General features: G+C 43.2%; 1 protein-coding gene across 2 annotated transcripts in view; it reads right to left on the reverse strand.

The window, feature by feature from the left end:
- The window catches only part of pitpnm3 (PITPNM family member 3), an 84,823-nt gene that overhangs the window by 8,828 nt on the left and 59,528 nt on the right, over nt 1-16,467 (reverse strand). For both annotated transcript variants that reach the window (XM_061682413.1, XM_061682412.1), the window contains exons 11-13: nt 11,544-11,711; nt 11,310-11,458; nt 821-937 (exon numbers count right to left, since the gene is read on the reverse strand). In XM_061682413.1, coding sequence (XP_061538397.1) covers nt 821-937; nt 11,310-11,458; nt 11,544-11,711 — 434 coding nt within the window. The remainder of the gene's footprint in view (nt 1-820; nt 938-11,309; nt 11,459-11,543; nt 11,712-16,467) is intronic.

Here is a 16,467-nt window from a genome sequence, read left to right on the forward strand (position 1 = left end):
TCCTGATCACATTGGGAAACACCAAAAGCTGTCTTTCAAGTTTATTCCTTGTAAGTTCGGGTAGAGAGAAGACACATAGGAATGCATGAAATAAGGTCACGTTACTAACATGGCCGCTGCTGTCACACATACTCAACATCAAGCAAGCTGTGTCCTAATCACATACAATTGCTGACTGGGAAACACCAAGAGTTGCCTTTCTATTTTTTTCCCTTGCATTTTTGTCCTCTGACCACATGCGGCAGCTTGTTCTCGTCAATGTCCATGGGAAAATCGTAAAGTCACCTGAGGCTGTTTATGTGCGTCGATAGGTGCTGCTGTTTTGGTTAGCAACAGAGGCGAACGGGGCTCAGCACTCATGTTGGCGTTTGAACGATAGTCTATAAAGTTTTTACTATACAGTGTCTCTTTTCATAATTTCCCATGGGAAATGTAAAGGAGTGACACACACTGCAGTCAAGTTACCATGGCTTTCCGCTCACACAATTCTATTTATAGAAGAAAGTGCGGCTAAGTAAATTCCTGCCTTTTGAAATGGGCAGATAGAATCGAGGTTCGTGGGATGAAGGGCAACGCGATCTTGAATGTTCTACTCCTGGACCGTCGGAGGGGGCAAACAATCGCAAGTGTCGCCCAATTTCGGTGCGTCCAGGCCAAAGTGCAGAATTATTTCAAGACCTTCAGAGTATTCACTGTGACAGCAGCGGTCAATACTACATGCATTTTTAGTCTGAATGGAGTCTATTCAGCATGTAAACAAAGGGAGACAAAAATGTAGGACATGTTCATGGAACACAAACACAGTCAGAGTGTTGCGTACCCTCAGCTTGACGTGCGTCCTCCGTCGCAGCCACTTTTCTCGCGGGCTGGAGGGCGAGAAGGGGGCCGAGTCCAGATTGTCCGCTTCGTGCGTCTTCACAAAGTCACACCGCATGAGCTGCGAACGTATAATCAGACGTGCCACAATGCAAACACTGACAAAACCTTCAGGCCAGTGTTTTAAAACAGGGGAAGCGGGATTAAAAATCCAACAGCGTGCTGGTGTCTGTGTGGAAGAAAAAAATCCAAATCTATGTATATAAACTAACACCATTTTCCTCCTTGTTATACCATTTGTTATCTTGTATCACACACATTGTCCCCTTGTTTCTGTATGTTTCCCTTGACCCTATTTGCTCCCTTGTTTTACCCTGTTTGTTTCCTCATTTCCCCATTTGTTAGCCTTTTGTTCCTTAATTTTTCCTCATTTCCTTGTGTTATCCAATTCGCTTACTTGTAATGCTGTTTGTTACCTTGTGTAACACGTTCCTTCATTTTCCCCTTGTTACGCCATTTGTTACCTTGATACGCCGTTTCTCCAAGGATTATGCTGTTTTTTCCCTTGTCTTACACTGTTTGATCCCTTGTGTTACTCAATTTGTTGTCTTGTGTGAGACATGTATAATGCATTTAGAAAAAACTCTCTGTATTCTTTTTAGAGGGACTTTAACATCCGGCGAGAGATGTGCGCACGCCCCACACTTCTGCACACACGCACACGGAAAAAATGTCGTCTGGTGGTTGGTTGGTTGAGTGATTTTTATTTGGAGAAAACTTGACATGAAAACTGCTTCAAAGTTTTATTTAAAAGCAAAGTCATATTTACAAGTGAAAGCACCAATTTGAGTATACTTGATAAATATTGCGGTTCCCTACTTGAAACACAGGCCGTAATGCTTTCCTTGAGGCGAGAGACATGGGGGGAAGTAATAAGACACGTTTCCCCTTGATTTCCACAAATTAGCTTGTCTTCCGGCGGCCGACTGGTTAAAGCGTCTGCCTCACAGTTCTGAGGACCGGGGTTCAATCCCCGGCCCCGCCTGTGTGGAGTTTGCATGTTCTCCCCGTGCCTGTGTGGGTTTTCTCCGGGCACTGCGGTTTCCTCCCACATCCCAAAAACATGCATGCTAGGTTAATTGATGACTCTAAATTGCCCGTAGGTGTGACTGTGAGTACGAATGGTTGTTTGTTTGTATGTGCCCTGCGCGTGGCTGGCAACCAATTCAGGGTGTTGCCCGATGACAGCTGGGATAGGCTCCAGTACGCCCACGACCCTAGTGAGGAGAAGCGGCTCAGAAAATGGATGGATGGATGGATGGCTTGTCTTCCGCACAGTCCTCAAGTCGTACTGTATGTCGAGCCTTTTTATGCGAGCCACATTAGGATTCGGCTAGTTTAGTGCACTGTTAGTGGGGATAACATCTTTGTGTCGTAGTCGGATTCCTTATTCCGCTCACGGTTTCCACTAAAACATACACACCATGGACTCTGTCACAGTCAATAATGACTTCTTTGCCTTCTAATGGTCAGAGAATGTCCTAAATGTTTTCAGTGAGAAACCTGCTGGCCTGAATTTGTTTCTTTGTGTTCCCCATTTATTTCTCTGTATTCCTTTTGACTGCTTGAAAGCCACGGCCTTTTGACAAGACAAGTTGTTTGTTCCCTTGTGTTACTCTATTGTTTCCTTTGTGTCATCCTATTTGTTTGTCCCGCTGCGTTCCCCCCATATTACCTTGCGTTCCTGTATTTGCTGTCTTGTGTTACCCAGTGTATTCCGTTTATGAACGCCAATTTTTGGCCCCATTTTCCTTTTTGTTCCATTTGGTTACCTGTTCGTGCCACACTGTTTGTTCCCTTCTGTCCCTATGTGTTTCCCTGTTTGTAATTTTCTTGTGTTACGTAGTTTGTTCCCTGAATTTTCTGTTTCCTTGTGTTGCACTGTTAGTTCCACATTTTACCACATTATTCCCCTTGTGTTGTACAGTGTTACCCTGTTTTTTTCTTGTGTTCCACTGTTGGTTATCTAATTTTCTCGTTTGTTCACTGTGTAATGAATATGGCCGACTTAAAAAAAGACAGCACTCCAAAACAAAGGATAAATGGCTGCCCAAACCAACTTTTAGTAATACCGTCACGCCTCATCCTCCCTTCTCAAGACAAAGAGAAGTAACTCAACAATCCGCACCCCGTACTGAGTGGTGTCAAACTCAAGGCCCGGGGGCCATATGCGGCCCATCACATCATTTTATGTGGCCCGCAAAAGCAAATCATGCTCGTCTACTTCCGTGATTTTTGCTAAAATCTGTACACAAATTCCAAATTGTCGTAATAATAAACAATAATGTTGAGATATTGCATTTTTCTGTTACCAAACCCTTTTTCTTCAGTAACTTAATAAATACTTGAACAAACTATTATCTGTGTCTTCTGATTTCAAAACTAGTTATCCCTCAATTTGTTGTGTAATGGTAATAATATGTTTTGGTGATGATTCAACATTTATATGATTTCACTGTTCTAATGGCCCTCTGAGGGAAATCATAACTACAATGCAGCCCGAGACAAAAAAAGAGTTTGACACCCCTGCGCTACTGGTGACAACGACCAAAAGACAGCAATGGCTGGAGAAGTCTGATCTGCAAAGCCACAAACTGGGGGATCAAAGAGAATTTGTCCCTTTTGAAGGTTCTGTTATCAGCAACAACAAGAGACTCCTGTGGTGAGCCCCGGATAAAGGGTCTCCTCAGAGTTACTGAACAGTGAAGCAACAGCATCCCCAAGAGGAGAATCTTGGAACTGACAAACTGTTGATGCAAAGTTTAAGCTCGTGTTTTGGTGTGTTTTCTTATATTCCAGATGACAAAATGTGATTTTATTACTGATTGTCTGTTACGCTGTTCTACTTGTTCCCTGGCATTCCCTATCTCGGTTATGAACAAATATACAGTAGAATACTATTACGGTGGCGATGAAGATGTGAGTTTAAAATTACACAATAAGTCATTTTTAGATAAAAATTTTTAGATTCGACAATTCACGACAAAGTTATTTTCCGTACCTCAAGACTGGGGAAAACATTATGAGCCAAGCGCGAGATACTAGAGAAAGTTTTAAAGGTTAGTCGCTCCAAATTCTTTTTCAAGAAAATTAGCACTCAGAAACTTGCTCATCAGAAACTTGGTTGGGGTTTGCCTCCGAGGAGGATAAAAAGGAGAAGCTCTCGCCCCGCTTCTGGTGAAGCACTGGTTCCTGCTCTGGTTCCTGACCTCTTGGGATGCTAGGTTTTGACCTAGCCAGCTCCTCCTGGCATTGTCTTTTCTTTCTATATTCATCTTTTATTTTTCCCCGCCACATTTTGGGTCCGTCCCGTGGCATTATGTGCTGTCGTCACCGAGTGATTCATGGCCGTAATGACCAAAGTGGAACCCTGGTTTTGGCCATATGGCAAAACCACTGGCTACCCCTGTGGCAAGATTTTGCCGCAAAGGAGCCGCTTGCTCCCAAACAGAGTGACAGCGGTGTGATCCGCCTACCCAGCCAGACCTCGGTGCAATTGGTCCCAGAGATTCGATTTTTGGCAAAGCTGAACGTTTTTCTTCCTTCAAGTCGGCGCTCAGGCCAAACTTCCTGCTCATTGAATGCAGCATCCTTGGCCACCACTTCAAACTGTGAGTCAAACTTAGCTATTTACCAAATTAAGTAGAAAGTGGTGCATCACATATTGGGATTAATATCAAAATCGGGAAAGTCTCCCAAATCTCACCCTTGGCCCAGTACTTTGTAACGGTTCACGTTTGGCAGAAACAGTCACCCTGTGTCATCTCTGCCATGTCAAGTTTGCCTCCCCTTTAAGTAGAATATACATTTTCCTCCTTTTTCCCTAAGATTGCATTTTACTCTGCACTTGTCAAATTAGAAATTAAACCTGACAAAATACTTGGACTCTGCTCTTGGTGTTTCTTGAATCAAAGATTTGCACCTCTAAAGTCGGAGAACCACCCTAATTACATTAGTGTAGCAACCCTTCAGAAATAACAGATTTATCGAGGTTTTGCCGATGTTCTGACCTGTTTACAACAAACACTGCAACGCGGTGCCCCTTTTAACGATAAAGATCGTATACTGGGTCATATCAACACTTAGCTTCACTTTATCTGACTAGTAGTGGCGGGAGGTAATGTCGGTGGTCCCTTTCGTGATCTTACGACAAATTACGACCATTTATTGAATCACTCATTCACGGTACACCTGCGTTACATTTTTTTGTTCACTTGTTATTTTTTTTCAATGTGTCCCGCATCGTCTTTTGTTTGTTCTCGTGTTTCCTTGTTTAGCCCCCTTTTTGTTCCCATCGTGTTCTGTTATTTGTTCCATTGTTTTCCCATTTATTCCCTTGTTTGTTGCATTGTGTTAGCTTGTGGTCCCGTGTTTAACTTTGTAGTGCCCTTTTGTGTTTGCTCCTCGTGTTCTCGTCTGTTTATTTGATTGTTCCCTTGTTCTGCTAACTCCTTTCTATTTTCAGTCAAAGTGGAACTTCTCCCATATATCATGTAAATGTCCCTCAGTGTTAAAGCCTGTAAACATGGCAAGCTTTTTGCACATTACGTTACTTGCCCTAAGGTAAGCAAATAAAAGCACATAATTGATTCCGTGCACGTTGGTGGTGATGGATTGATAGGCGGCGTTAAACTTGTAAGCTTTTGGTGGCTTTTATGCTGTTAATGTTGTTGATTAGCCTTCACACTTGATGGATGTGAAAAGTCCTCACAGATGATTTAACACATTTCAGGAGGGTTTAATACATTTATGAGGATGGCTGACACACATCAACAACAGAGTCCACTCCATTTTATGGCATTTAATTTTAAAGTGGCACAAAACAGGCCCAAGAAATGTCACGTAAGTTCAACACACCACAGAGAAATGTTAACAAGCCTGCCAAATTTGAATGAATAAAATAAAATTATAGTATATAAAAACAGCCGAACACGGCACCTGACAACAGTGGGACGATAGGAGAAAGCTCAGGTAGCTAAACAGGTGGCACTGCCCCATTCACTAGTATCAAGTTACCCATGAAGCCATGTTGTCTCCAGTGAAAGTTTACAAAACTATCCGTCGTTAAATGCCCACTGAATGCAGCCCTATGGGTGGCACAAGTCAGTGCAAACTGTAGGCCGGTCCCAAGCCCGGATAAATGCAGAGGGTTGCGTCAGGAAGGGCATCCGGCTTAAAACCTCGCCAAACAAATATGAGCGTTCATCCAAAGAATTCCATACCGGATCGGTCGTGGCCCGGGTTAACAACGTCCGCCACCGCCGCCGTCAACCTGCGGGGCGCCGTTGGAAATTCAGCTACTGTGGGTCGAAGTTAAAGAAGAAGAGGAGGTGGAAAGCGGGTTCTTCGGCAGAAAGAGAAGAGGAAAACACAGAGCCTAGAACTGAATGTGGGGACTTTGAATGTTGGGACTATGACAGGAAAATCTCGGGAGTTGGTTGACATGATGATGAGGAGAAAGGTTGATATATTGTGTGTCCAGGAGACCAGGTGGAAAGGCAGTAAGGCTAGAAGTTTAGGGGCAGGGTTTAAATTATTTTACCATGGTGTCGATGGGAAGAGAAATGGAGTCGGGGTTATTTTAAAAGAAGAGTTGGCTAAGAATGTCTTGGAGGTGAAAAGAGTATCAGATCGAGTGATGAGGCTGAAATTTGAAATTGAGGGTGTTATGTGTAATGTGATTAGTGGCTATGCCCCACAGGTAGGATGTGACCTAGAGGTGAAAGAGAAATTCTGGAAGGAGCTAGATGATGTAGTTCTTAGCATCCCAGACAGAGAGAGAGTCGTAATTGGTGCAGATTGTAATGGACATGTTGGTGAAGGTAATAGGGGTGATGAAGAAGTGATGGGTAAATACGGCATCCAGGAAAGGAACTTGGAGGGACAGATGGTGGTAGCCTTTGCAACAAGGATGCAAATGGCTGTAGTGAACACTTTTTTCCAGAAGAGGCACGAACATAGGGTGACCTACAAGAGCGGAGGTAGAAGCACACAGGTGGATTACATCTTGTGCAGGCGATGTAATCTGGAGGAGGTTACCAACTGTAAGGTAGTGGTAGGGGAGAGTGTGGCTAGACAGCATAGGATGGTGGTGTGTAAGATGACTCTGGTGGTGGGGAGGAAAATTAGGAAGACAAAGGCAGAGAAGAGAACCATGTGGTGGAAGCTGAGACAGGACGAGTGTTGTGCAGCTTTTCGGGAAGAGGTGATACAGGCTCTCGGTGGACGGCAGGAGCTTCCAGAAGACTGGACCACTGCAGCCAAGGTGATCAGAGAAGCAGGCAGGAGAGTACTTGGTGTATCTTCTGGCAGGAAAGGAGAGAAGGAGACTTGGTGGTGGAACCTCACAGTACAGGAAATCATACAAGGAAAGAGGTTAGCTAAGAAGAAGTGGGACACTGAGAGGACCGAGGAGAGGCGAAAGGAATACATTGAGATGCGACACAGGGCAAAGGTAGAGGTGGCAAAGGCAAAACAAGAGGCATATGATGACATGTATGGCAGGTTGGACAGTAAAGAAGGAGAAAAGGATCTATACAGGCTGGCCAGACAGAGGGATAGAGATGGGAAGGATGTGCAGCAGGTTAGGGTGATTAAGGATAGAGATGGAAATATGTTGACTGGTGCCAGCAGTGTGCTTGCTAGATGGAAAGAATACTTCGAGGAGTTGATGAATGAGGAAAATGATAGAGAAGGGAGAGTAGAAGAGGTAAGTGTGGTGGACCAGGAAGTGGCAATGATTAGTAAGGGGGAAGTTAGAAAGGCATTAAAGAGGATGAAAAATGGAAAGGCAGTTGGTCCTGATGACATTCCTGTGGAGGTATGGAAGCATCTAGGAGAGGTGGCTGTGAAGTTTTTGACCAGCTTGTTCAATAGAATTCTAGTGCGTGAGAAGATGCCTGAGGAATGGAGGAAAAGTGTACTGGTGCCCATTTTTAAGAACAAAGGTGATGTGCAGAGCTGTGGCAACTATAGAGGAATAAAGTTGATGAGCCACACAATGAAGTTATGGGAAAGAGTAGTGGAGGATAGACTCAGGACAGAAGTGAGTATTTGCGAGCAACAGTATGGTTTCATGCCTAGAAAGAGTACCACAGATGCATTATTTGCCTTGAGGATGTTGATGGAAAAGTACAGAGAAGGTCAGAAGGAGCTACATTGTGTCTTTGTAGATCTAGAGAAAGCCTATGACAGAGTACCCAGAGAAGAACTGTGGTACTGCATGCGGAAGTCTGGAGTGGCAGAGAAGTATGTTAGAATAATACAGGACATGTACGAGGGCAGCAGAACAGCGGTGAGGTGTGCTGTAGGTGTGACAGAAGAATTTAAGGTGGACGTGGGACTGCATCAGGGATCAGCCCTGAGCCCCTTCCTTTTTGCAGTGGTGATGGATAGGCTGACAGATTAGGTTAGACTGGAATCCCCATGGACCATGATGTTTGCAGATGACATTGTGATCTGCAGTGAAAGCAGGGAGCAGCTGGAGGAACAGTTAGAGAGATGGAGGCATGCACTGGAAAGAAGAGGAATGAAGATTAGCCGAAGTAAAACAGAATATATGTGCATGAATGAGAGGGCTGGTGGGGGAAGAATGAGGCTACAGGGAGAAGCGATAGCAAGGGTGGAGGACTTTAAATACTTGGGGTCAACCGTCCAGAGCAATGGTGAGTGTGGTCAGGAAGTGAAGAAACGGGTCAAAGCAGGTTGGAACGGGTGGAGGAAGGTGTCAGGTGTGTTATGTGACAGAAGAGTCTCTGCTAGGATGAAGGGCAAAGTTTATAAAACAGTAGTGAGGCCAGCCATGATGTATGGATTAGAGACAGTGGCACTGAAGAGACAACAGGAAGCAGAGCTGGAGGTGGCGGAAATGAAGATGTTGAGGTTCGCTCTTTGAGTGACCAGGTTGGATAAAATTAGAAATGAGCTCATCAGAGGGACAGCCAAGGTTCGATGTTTTGGAGACAAAGTTAGAGAGCGCAGACTTCAATGGTTTGGACACGTCCAGAGGAGAAATAGTGAGTATATTGGAAGAAGGATGATGAGGATGGAGCTGCCAGGCAAGAGAGCTAGAGGAAGACCAAAGAGAAGGTTGATGGATGTCGTGAGGGAAGACATGATGGCAGTTGGTGTTCGAGAGGAGGATGCAGGAAATAGGCTTACATGGAAAAGGATGACGCGCTGTGGCGACCCCTAACGGGACAAGCCGAAAGGAAAAGAAGTTAAATGCCCACTGCAGAGTCAGTCGCATTGATGTTCAGCTCCCCATCCGCGTGTTTCTTTAAAAAGTCAATCTATCACTTTTTTATTTGCAAATTTTTTGGGAGCTTAAAAAAGCATCACCGAGCTGTTCTGGAAATAGAGGCATCCAGCGAAGAGGCATTGTCGGGGTGCAGCCATCGTTAGCTTGCTAACTACACGCTGGAGTGGTAAATGGGGCTTGTTGTGGAAGCTAAGCTCAGCTGACTCACAACTGAGCAGCCAAACGAAACAACGTCATTTTGTCCTTATATAGTGGTGGAGGGAACTAGCACTAGAAAGTATATGCCCCAACCCCGTGACTTGACGGGGCTGTTGTAGCCACACCCACAAAATCAGGAAAATTCAAGCTATATCGCAAAAATTCAGGACTATATTGTTATAATTCTTTGCAAATGTTTTCAGCACTTACCTTCAAACATATGTAATGTCTTTAGAAACAAAACACTGATTTCGGCTTTAAACCCTAATATAAAAAAAAAAACAAATTATTATTATTTGAAAAGTTTAAAACGTTAACTTGAAACCCTCACTCAGATTTGCAACCCCACTTTGAAAAACATTTGAAACCCTAACTGATTCACTACCATTGACGGCTTTATAAGTCAAATATCCATGTTAACTGGGAGGGCTGGCAGTGAATGAACTTCATTCTCCTTCATTGCAATATCCATCCATCCATCCATCCATCCATTTTCTTAACCACTTATCCTCACGAGGGCCGCGGGCGTGCTGGAGCCTATCCCTGCGGGCGGGAGGCGGGGTACACCCTGAACCGGTCGTCGGCCAATCGCAGGGTACATAGAAACAACCAACCACTCACACCTACGGGCAATTTAGAGTCTTCAAACACATGTTTTTGGGATGTGGGAGGAAAAAGGAGTGCCCGGAGAAAACCCAGACAGGCACGGGGAGAACATGCAAACTCCACACAGGCGGGGCAGGGATTTGAACTCCGGTCCCGAGAACTGTGAGGCAGTCGTTCACCGTCCCGGCCTCATTGTAATGTCAACATGCAAAATATACGGAAAAGACTGCTTGAACTGGGATAAATTGTACTTCACATGTGCCATGCAATCACCCTCTGCCCATATGTATGCTAGCAACAGAAATGGTAAAGCACACGGAGACGAAGAAGAACATGTGGCTAAAAAGAGCAGCGTGTCTCTTATTTGGAAATACTTTGGACACAAGAGATGTGACGCGTTAGAAACACAGGTGCTATGCGAGTCATGCTGAAAGCTTGTTGGAGCCACCAGAGGAAACAGAATCTCCATAGCCACCTTCAACAAAACCAGAAAGAATTAGATGAAGAGTTTCCCAAATCTAGCAAAATTAGTAATGCACGCATGCACGCACCACTGACGTCTATCCCAGCTGACTTCGGGCGAGAGGTGGGCGGGGTACACCCTGGACTGGACGCCAGCCAATCGCAGATAGCAGCTTTAACCAAGTGGAACCTTTATCCCCCCCAGTGTCTGCATAAGGTTCTTGTTGATTTACCCTGACCTTATTTGATTGCTTAATGTGAAACCCTAACCCTGTCTTGAAACCCCAACCCAAATTTGATACACTAACCTTATCTTGAAACCCTAATTTGACCACCACTTAGCTTGGCTTAATTCCCAGTCAAACTGAAACTTGAAACCCTGCTTTGGAACTTTAAACCCCAACTTGAAACCTTAACCCTGTCTTGAAACCCTAATTTGAAACCCTGTCCCTTAATTGCCTCTCATTTGGAGAACTGTTTAATAACTGCTGAACTGAGCACAGCATGTTCAGTAAGGACAGAATAAATCGATATCCATCATAAAAATGAAAATAATCAAATGCAGGGGAAAAGATGAAAGATGACAAATTATTTTTTTAGGGCTCTCACAAATAACATTAGGTAAGGGACAAGAAGTGTAACTGCCTCGCACTGTAGCCACATCCGTAAACTAACGCAGTAGGTTAGGGCTAACCCTTAAAATCCACCTGTTATAACAATTACATCATTACTTGACCTTATTGATCTCTCTTCAAGAATACCAGATACAGATAAGGCTGCATTAATAAGGTTACTTGACTTAATGCATCACAGGCCTTGACTTGACACGCGCATGACAAAATGATTTGGACTAGAAGGTTAAGACTTACGACTTGTATATGCTACGAAGTGGCGATCACTGGCTTACCTGTCGGAGGACAAAGGCAGCGACGTCGGTGGACTCCCAGTAGGAGGCGTGAAAAAGGTGCGGCAGTGCAACCGTGGGGAAGGCGGTCAAAACGTCGGGGCAGTAGAGGGAATAGTCCAGCCTCTTGGAGCCCCACCAGCCACTGGAAACTTCAAACACCAAAGATGACATGAATGAACGGCCAAGAGGACAAGCTGTCTGGTTGCCCCTAACGTCGCCACCCCACCCACTCACTGTTTGCGATGGCGTCGCCCAGCTGATGGCCGACGGAGCCGATGGACATTTGGCTCTCCACGCTAGTCACGCTGGCCCGTCGAGCTCTTTCACCAGAGGAAGACTGAGGAGCCGCGGGGGTCTGATCACCCTCTAGAAACACGTCCGGATGGCCCTGGATGCTCTCGCCTTCATACAAGATAAAAGGAATTGATCACTCAGGTATTGATGAATCAATCTTCAACACGGATGCTGTTATTTTGTTGTATAAGAGCATGCATTTGTGCTTTAGTGAAGAAAGTCAAGACATAACAGCATCGATTGGAAGGATTTTTAAAAGTCCTCTTTTCTTGCTGCTGATGATGAGAATGTACTTCCTTTCTCCCCCAAACAATGTCAATTTTACACTCACAAACTAACCTCTGTTTCAAACACCAATTGAAAACATCAGCCTTCGTTTTAAAACCTCTTCTGAAACCTTCATCCTGGATTGAAACCCTGCCTTGAAAACCTAATTTAAAACAAGAATTTGAAAAAAACAAAAAAAACAAAATGTAATCCCTAACCTTGCCTTGAAACGCTTGTGTGATTCCTTAATTTGGTTAAGTTAAACCCTAAACCTTGCTTTAAACCCTAACTTGAAACCATACCCTATCTGACCCCAATTTGAAACCCTACTTAATGGGTTACCCTAACCCTGGCTTTAAACCCTAATTTAAAGCCATTTGAAACTTAAAAAAAAAAAAAAAAAAAAAAAGGAAAAAAAAGAAAACAGAACCTTAAAGTAAAACGGTAAACCTGGTTGGACACCCTAATTTCAAAGCCTAACCTTGGCTTGAAACCCTAACCCTGGTTTGAAACCATAACTCGAAACCCTAAGGTTGACTTAAAAGCCTAACGTGATTCCCCAACGGCTTAATCCTTATTTGAAACTCTCAAAACAGGTTTGAAACCATAACTTGGAAACCCAACCCTGGCTTGAAACCCTAACTCTAGCTTCTAACCCTCATTTGAACTCTAGCCTTATTTTCGAACCCTTATCCGAAACCCTTTCTTCATCCTTCCAGTCTTCGTGTGCTCCTCCACTGACTTCCTAACCCATTGAGCCACGTGTGTGAAAGGTCAAGTCAATTAAGCACCGACGGACCAACCATGACCTCTACAACAATTTAGGTTCAGTCGTTCACACTGAGCCATTTACTGTCATTTGCAGCCTACCTGTGGTCTGGGGGGACAGCAGGGAGAACTTTAGAGAAGATTGAAAGGACGACGGGCAGGGAGAGCAAGACACGAACAGGACTCAAACAGCATCAAGATGAACGCAACACATCTATGTCGCTCTTTTGACGAAACACAACTTGACAAACATACAGTACAATTGTTTATTTGGTTGTTTTTCTAGTTATTTCATGTATAAAGCACATACTGTAGGGTATTCTGACTCACACTGCAGCTTTTGTCACGTTTACAATAAACATGGAGCCACCTCGTGATCACAAACATACAATTGTTTGCTGGGAAGAGTTGTCTTTTGTAGGTCATCAATCGTAGGAAAGAGGAGGCGCTGTGCAGTTCACGAGATGATCTGATTTACGTGACAGCTGCTGTCACACTTCCACTAAACATTGAGCTACCTTGACATTATAAACACATAATCGTTTCCAAAGTTCTAATGTCAGTCAGAATTGACTACTTACAAAGTCTCAATATAAATTTGACAATGCAATCATTTCAAACTCTAACCCTTGTTTCAAACCCTGGTTTGAAACCGTAACCCTCTGTGATCATGAGGCGGCTCGATGTTTAGTGTGTGCGTGACAGCAGTTAGTGGGACACCCTTATGTACTGCATGACATGCTCTCCTTGCTCTTGTGAGGAATAAATTCCAAAGACAGCGCCGGGATCCTCAACATGCGGATACTGAATAAAGTCTATGCTGGAGCACAACAATAAGGTGGCAGCTAGAGCTAACACTGCCTTAAAACCCTAATTTGAAACACTAATGCTGGTTTGAAACTCCAATTAAAACAAAAAACCCTTAGCCTTGAAACTCCAATTCGAAACCCTAAACCTAAGTTTGACAACCTAATTTCAGGCCTAAATTTGAAACCCTAACCCTGGGCTTGAAACCGTCATTTGAAATTCTAACTTTGGCTTCAAACTGTTTTGAAACCCTAAACCTAGTTTGAAACCAAAACACAGACATTAAACTCTCATATGGAACCCTACCCTTATTTTGAAACCTAAACCAGACTTGAAAGCCAATTGTCAAACCGTAACCCTTGTTTGAAACCTTAACACAAACTTCAACTAACCATAGTTTGACACCTTAAAACATGCTCAAAATCCTAATTTCAAATGCTAAACTTGGCTTTAAAGCTAAATCTGAAACTGTAACTAACTTGAACCCGTACTATACAAGCCTATCCCTGGCCTGAGAGAACTTTTGCCTCAAACCCTAGTGGCTAACCTAAATTTGAAATTCTAATTTGGATTTCTAAACCCCCAACCGGCGGCACGGTGGCCGACTGGTTAGAGCGTCAGCCTCACAGTTCTGAGGACACGGGTTCAATCCCCGGCCCCGACTGTGTGGAGTTTGCATGTTCTCCCCGTGCCTGCGTGGGTTTTCTCCGGGCACTCCGGTTTCCTCCCACATCCCAAAAACATGCATAAATTGGAGACTCTAAATTGCCCGTAGGTGTGACTGTGAGAGCGGATGGTTGTCTGTTTGTATGTGCGCTGCGATTGGCTGGCAACCAGTTCAGGGTGTACCCCGCCTCCTGCCCGATGACAGCTGGGATAGGCTCCAGCACGCCCGTGACCCTAGTGAGGAGAAGCGGCTCAGAAAATGGATGGATGGATGGATAAACCCCCAACCCAACGTAAACCCTGCTTGAAACCCTAATTTGAAACTCTGCCCATGGCTTTAAATCCAAATTTGAAACACTATGCCTGACATAAAAGAAGAACTTTGGGCCAAACCCGAATCCTTGTTTGAAACCCTAAATCAGGCCTCACAGCCATAATTTGAAACACTGGATGGAAACCCTAACCTTGGCCTTAAATCCTAATTTGAAACCCTAACCTTCCCTCTCTCCATGTTGTTTGCAATAAACTAGGAAGACAACTATTGGGGAAACACAGTCACAGATGAATGTGCTGGAGCACAGTAACAAGCTGGGAACAACACAAGCTGACAGCTGGAGCTTCTCTAAATAAAGCAGCAGATGTGCTCGCTTGTTACGACCCCGTCAGATGATCCCGAGCCTCAGGTGTGATTAATAAATCCTCTCAGTCCAGGCCCCATTCAAAGTGGATTTGTTCCAGTAATTAACACCTCGCTCGGATTCCTTGAGTTTTTGTTTTTTTTCCCTCAACCTCGCATGTGACCATGAATGCATCACGCCAACTAATGAGGACACCCGTCAAGAGAGGGAGCGTTACCCTCCTTCCTGAGCGACATCTCTTACACAGCGCCTCACTTCCCACGCACACATAAAAAACAAAACAAAAAAAAAGAGGAAGAAGAGCATTAAAAAAAAACAGAGGCAGAGGGAGAAATACTGAGCTTGCCAATTCATTTTTTTATTGGAGGGTGACGCAGAGGCTGCGGCATCGGTTGTAAAAAGAAAGGACAAAGCCAAGCCTTCACTACAGAATTGAGAGCGCTGTGGCCTTCAAACAGTCTTCACAAATAATGGGATATATAAATAAATTATACAACATTTCCATCCATCCATTTTCTGAGCCGCTTCCCCTCACTCGGGTCGCGGGCGTGCTGGAGCCTATCCCAGCTGTCATCGGGCAGGAGGCGGGGTACACCCTGAACTGGTCGCCAGCCAATCGCAGGGCACATACAAACAAACAACCACAGTCACACCTACGGGCAATTTAGAGTCTCCAATTAATATACAACATTTGAACCATCTAAATAATTTACCTGTTTAATAAACAAACAAACAAATACATGATTCGTTTAAATCGACCTTGATCTTTAAAAAAAAGAAGTAAAGGAAATGAAAAAAATGAATGAATGAATAAAAGTAATACAGTACACAGAATGAGTCATTTTAATAATTACCTTGGTTATTAGAAAGACAAGTAAATACATACATAAATTAAAGAAAGAAATAAAATGAGTTATTGAAATAAGTATATTGGTCTTTATAAAATAAATTTAAAACAAAAATCAATGAAAAATACATTAAAATAATCAATAAAATGAGTCATTAAAATCTTAAGTCTTTGAAAAAATTATAAAGATTTTACATATAATAAGTAATGTGAAATATTACCCTGATGTTAAAAAACAGTAAATAAATAAGGCATGGCAGCTTTATTTAGACACAAAGGAACTTAATGTGTGTGTTTTAAATGCTTTTTACTGAAGTAAAAAGCATTTAAAACAAAGAGCAGAAGACATTTAAAAAAAAATAGAAATAAAAGACAGATTACAAACTTTTTGAAAAGAAAGTACAGATTAAGTAAAAGATTTCAAAATTATTTGAAAATGCTTTAAAAAGCTCAATCGTAAGCATTAGAGTAAAGACTCCACTTCTTCCATTTGGCTGCAGCATAACAGCTAAATGCTGTTTCACTATGTTTGTTTTGGACTTTGGGCTCCACGATTTTGGACTTTGGGCTCCACGATCAGACCTGAGCCTCTAGATCTCAGAGCCCTACTGTTTTTTTTTTTGTCATGGTCTATTTTTTCGTTTTGATGATATTTAGTTTTGTTTCATGTTTGTTTCTTATAGATGAGTAGCAGTCTGGGCATTTCCAACCCAAATTATCTCGCAAACCTGATAAAACGATATCAGCGATTATTAAAAGAAATAAATACATAAATAAATAATAATAATAATAATAAATGATAGAAGGGGACCGATAAATCTATTATTTTTTCTAATAAATAATTTTAAAACATGCAATCTACTCGTTCATG

Source organism: Phycodurus eques, chromosome 7 (assembly GCF_024500275.1).
Source record: "Phycodurus eques isolate BA_2022a chromosome 7, UOR_Pequ_1.1, whole genome shotgun sequence".
Taxonomy (NCBI): domain Eukaryota; kingdom Metazoa; phylum Chordata; class Actinopteri; order Syngnathiformes; family Syngnathidae; genus Phycodurus; species Phycodurus eques.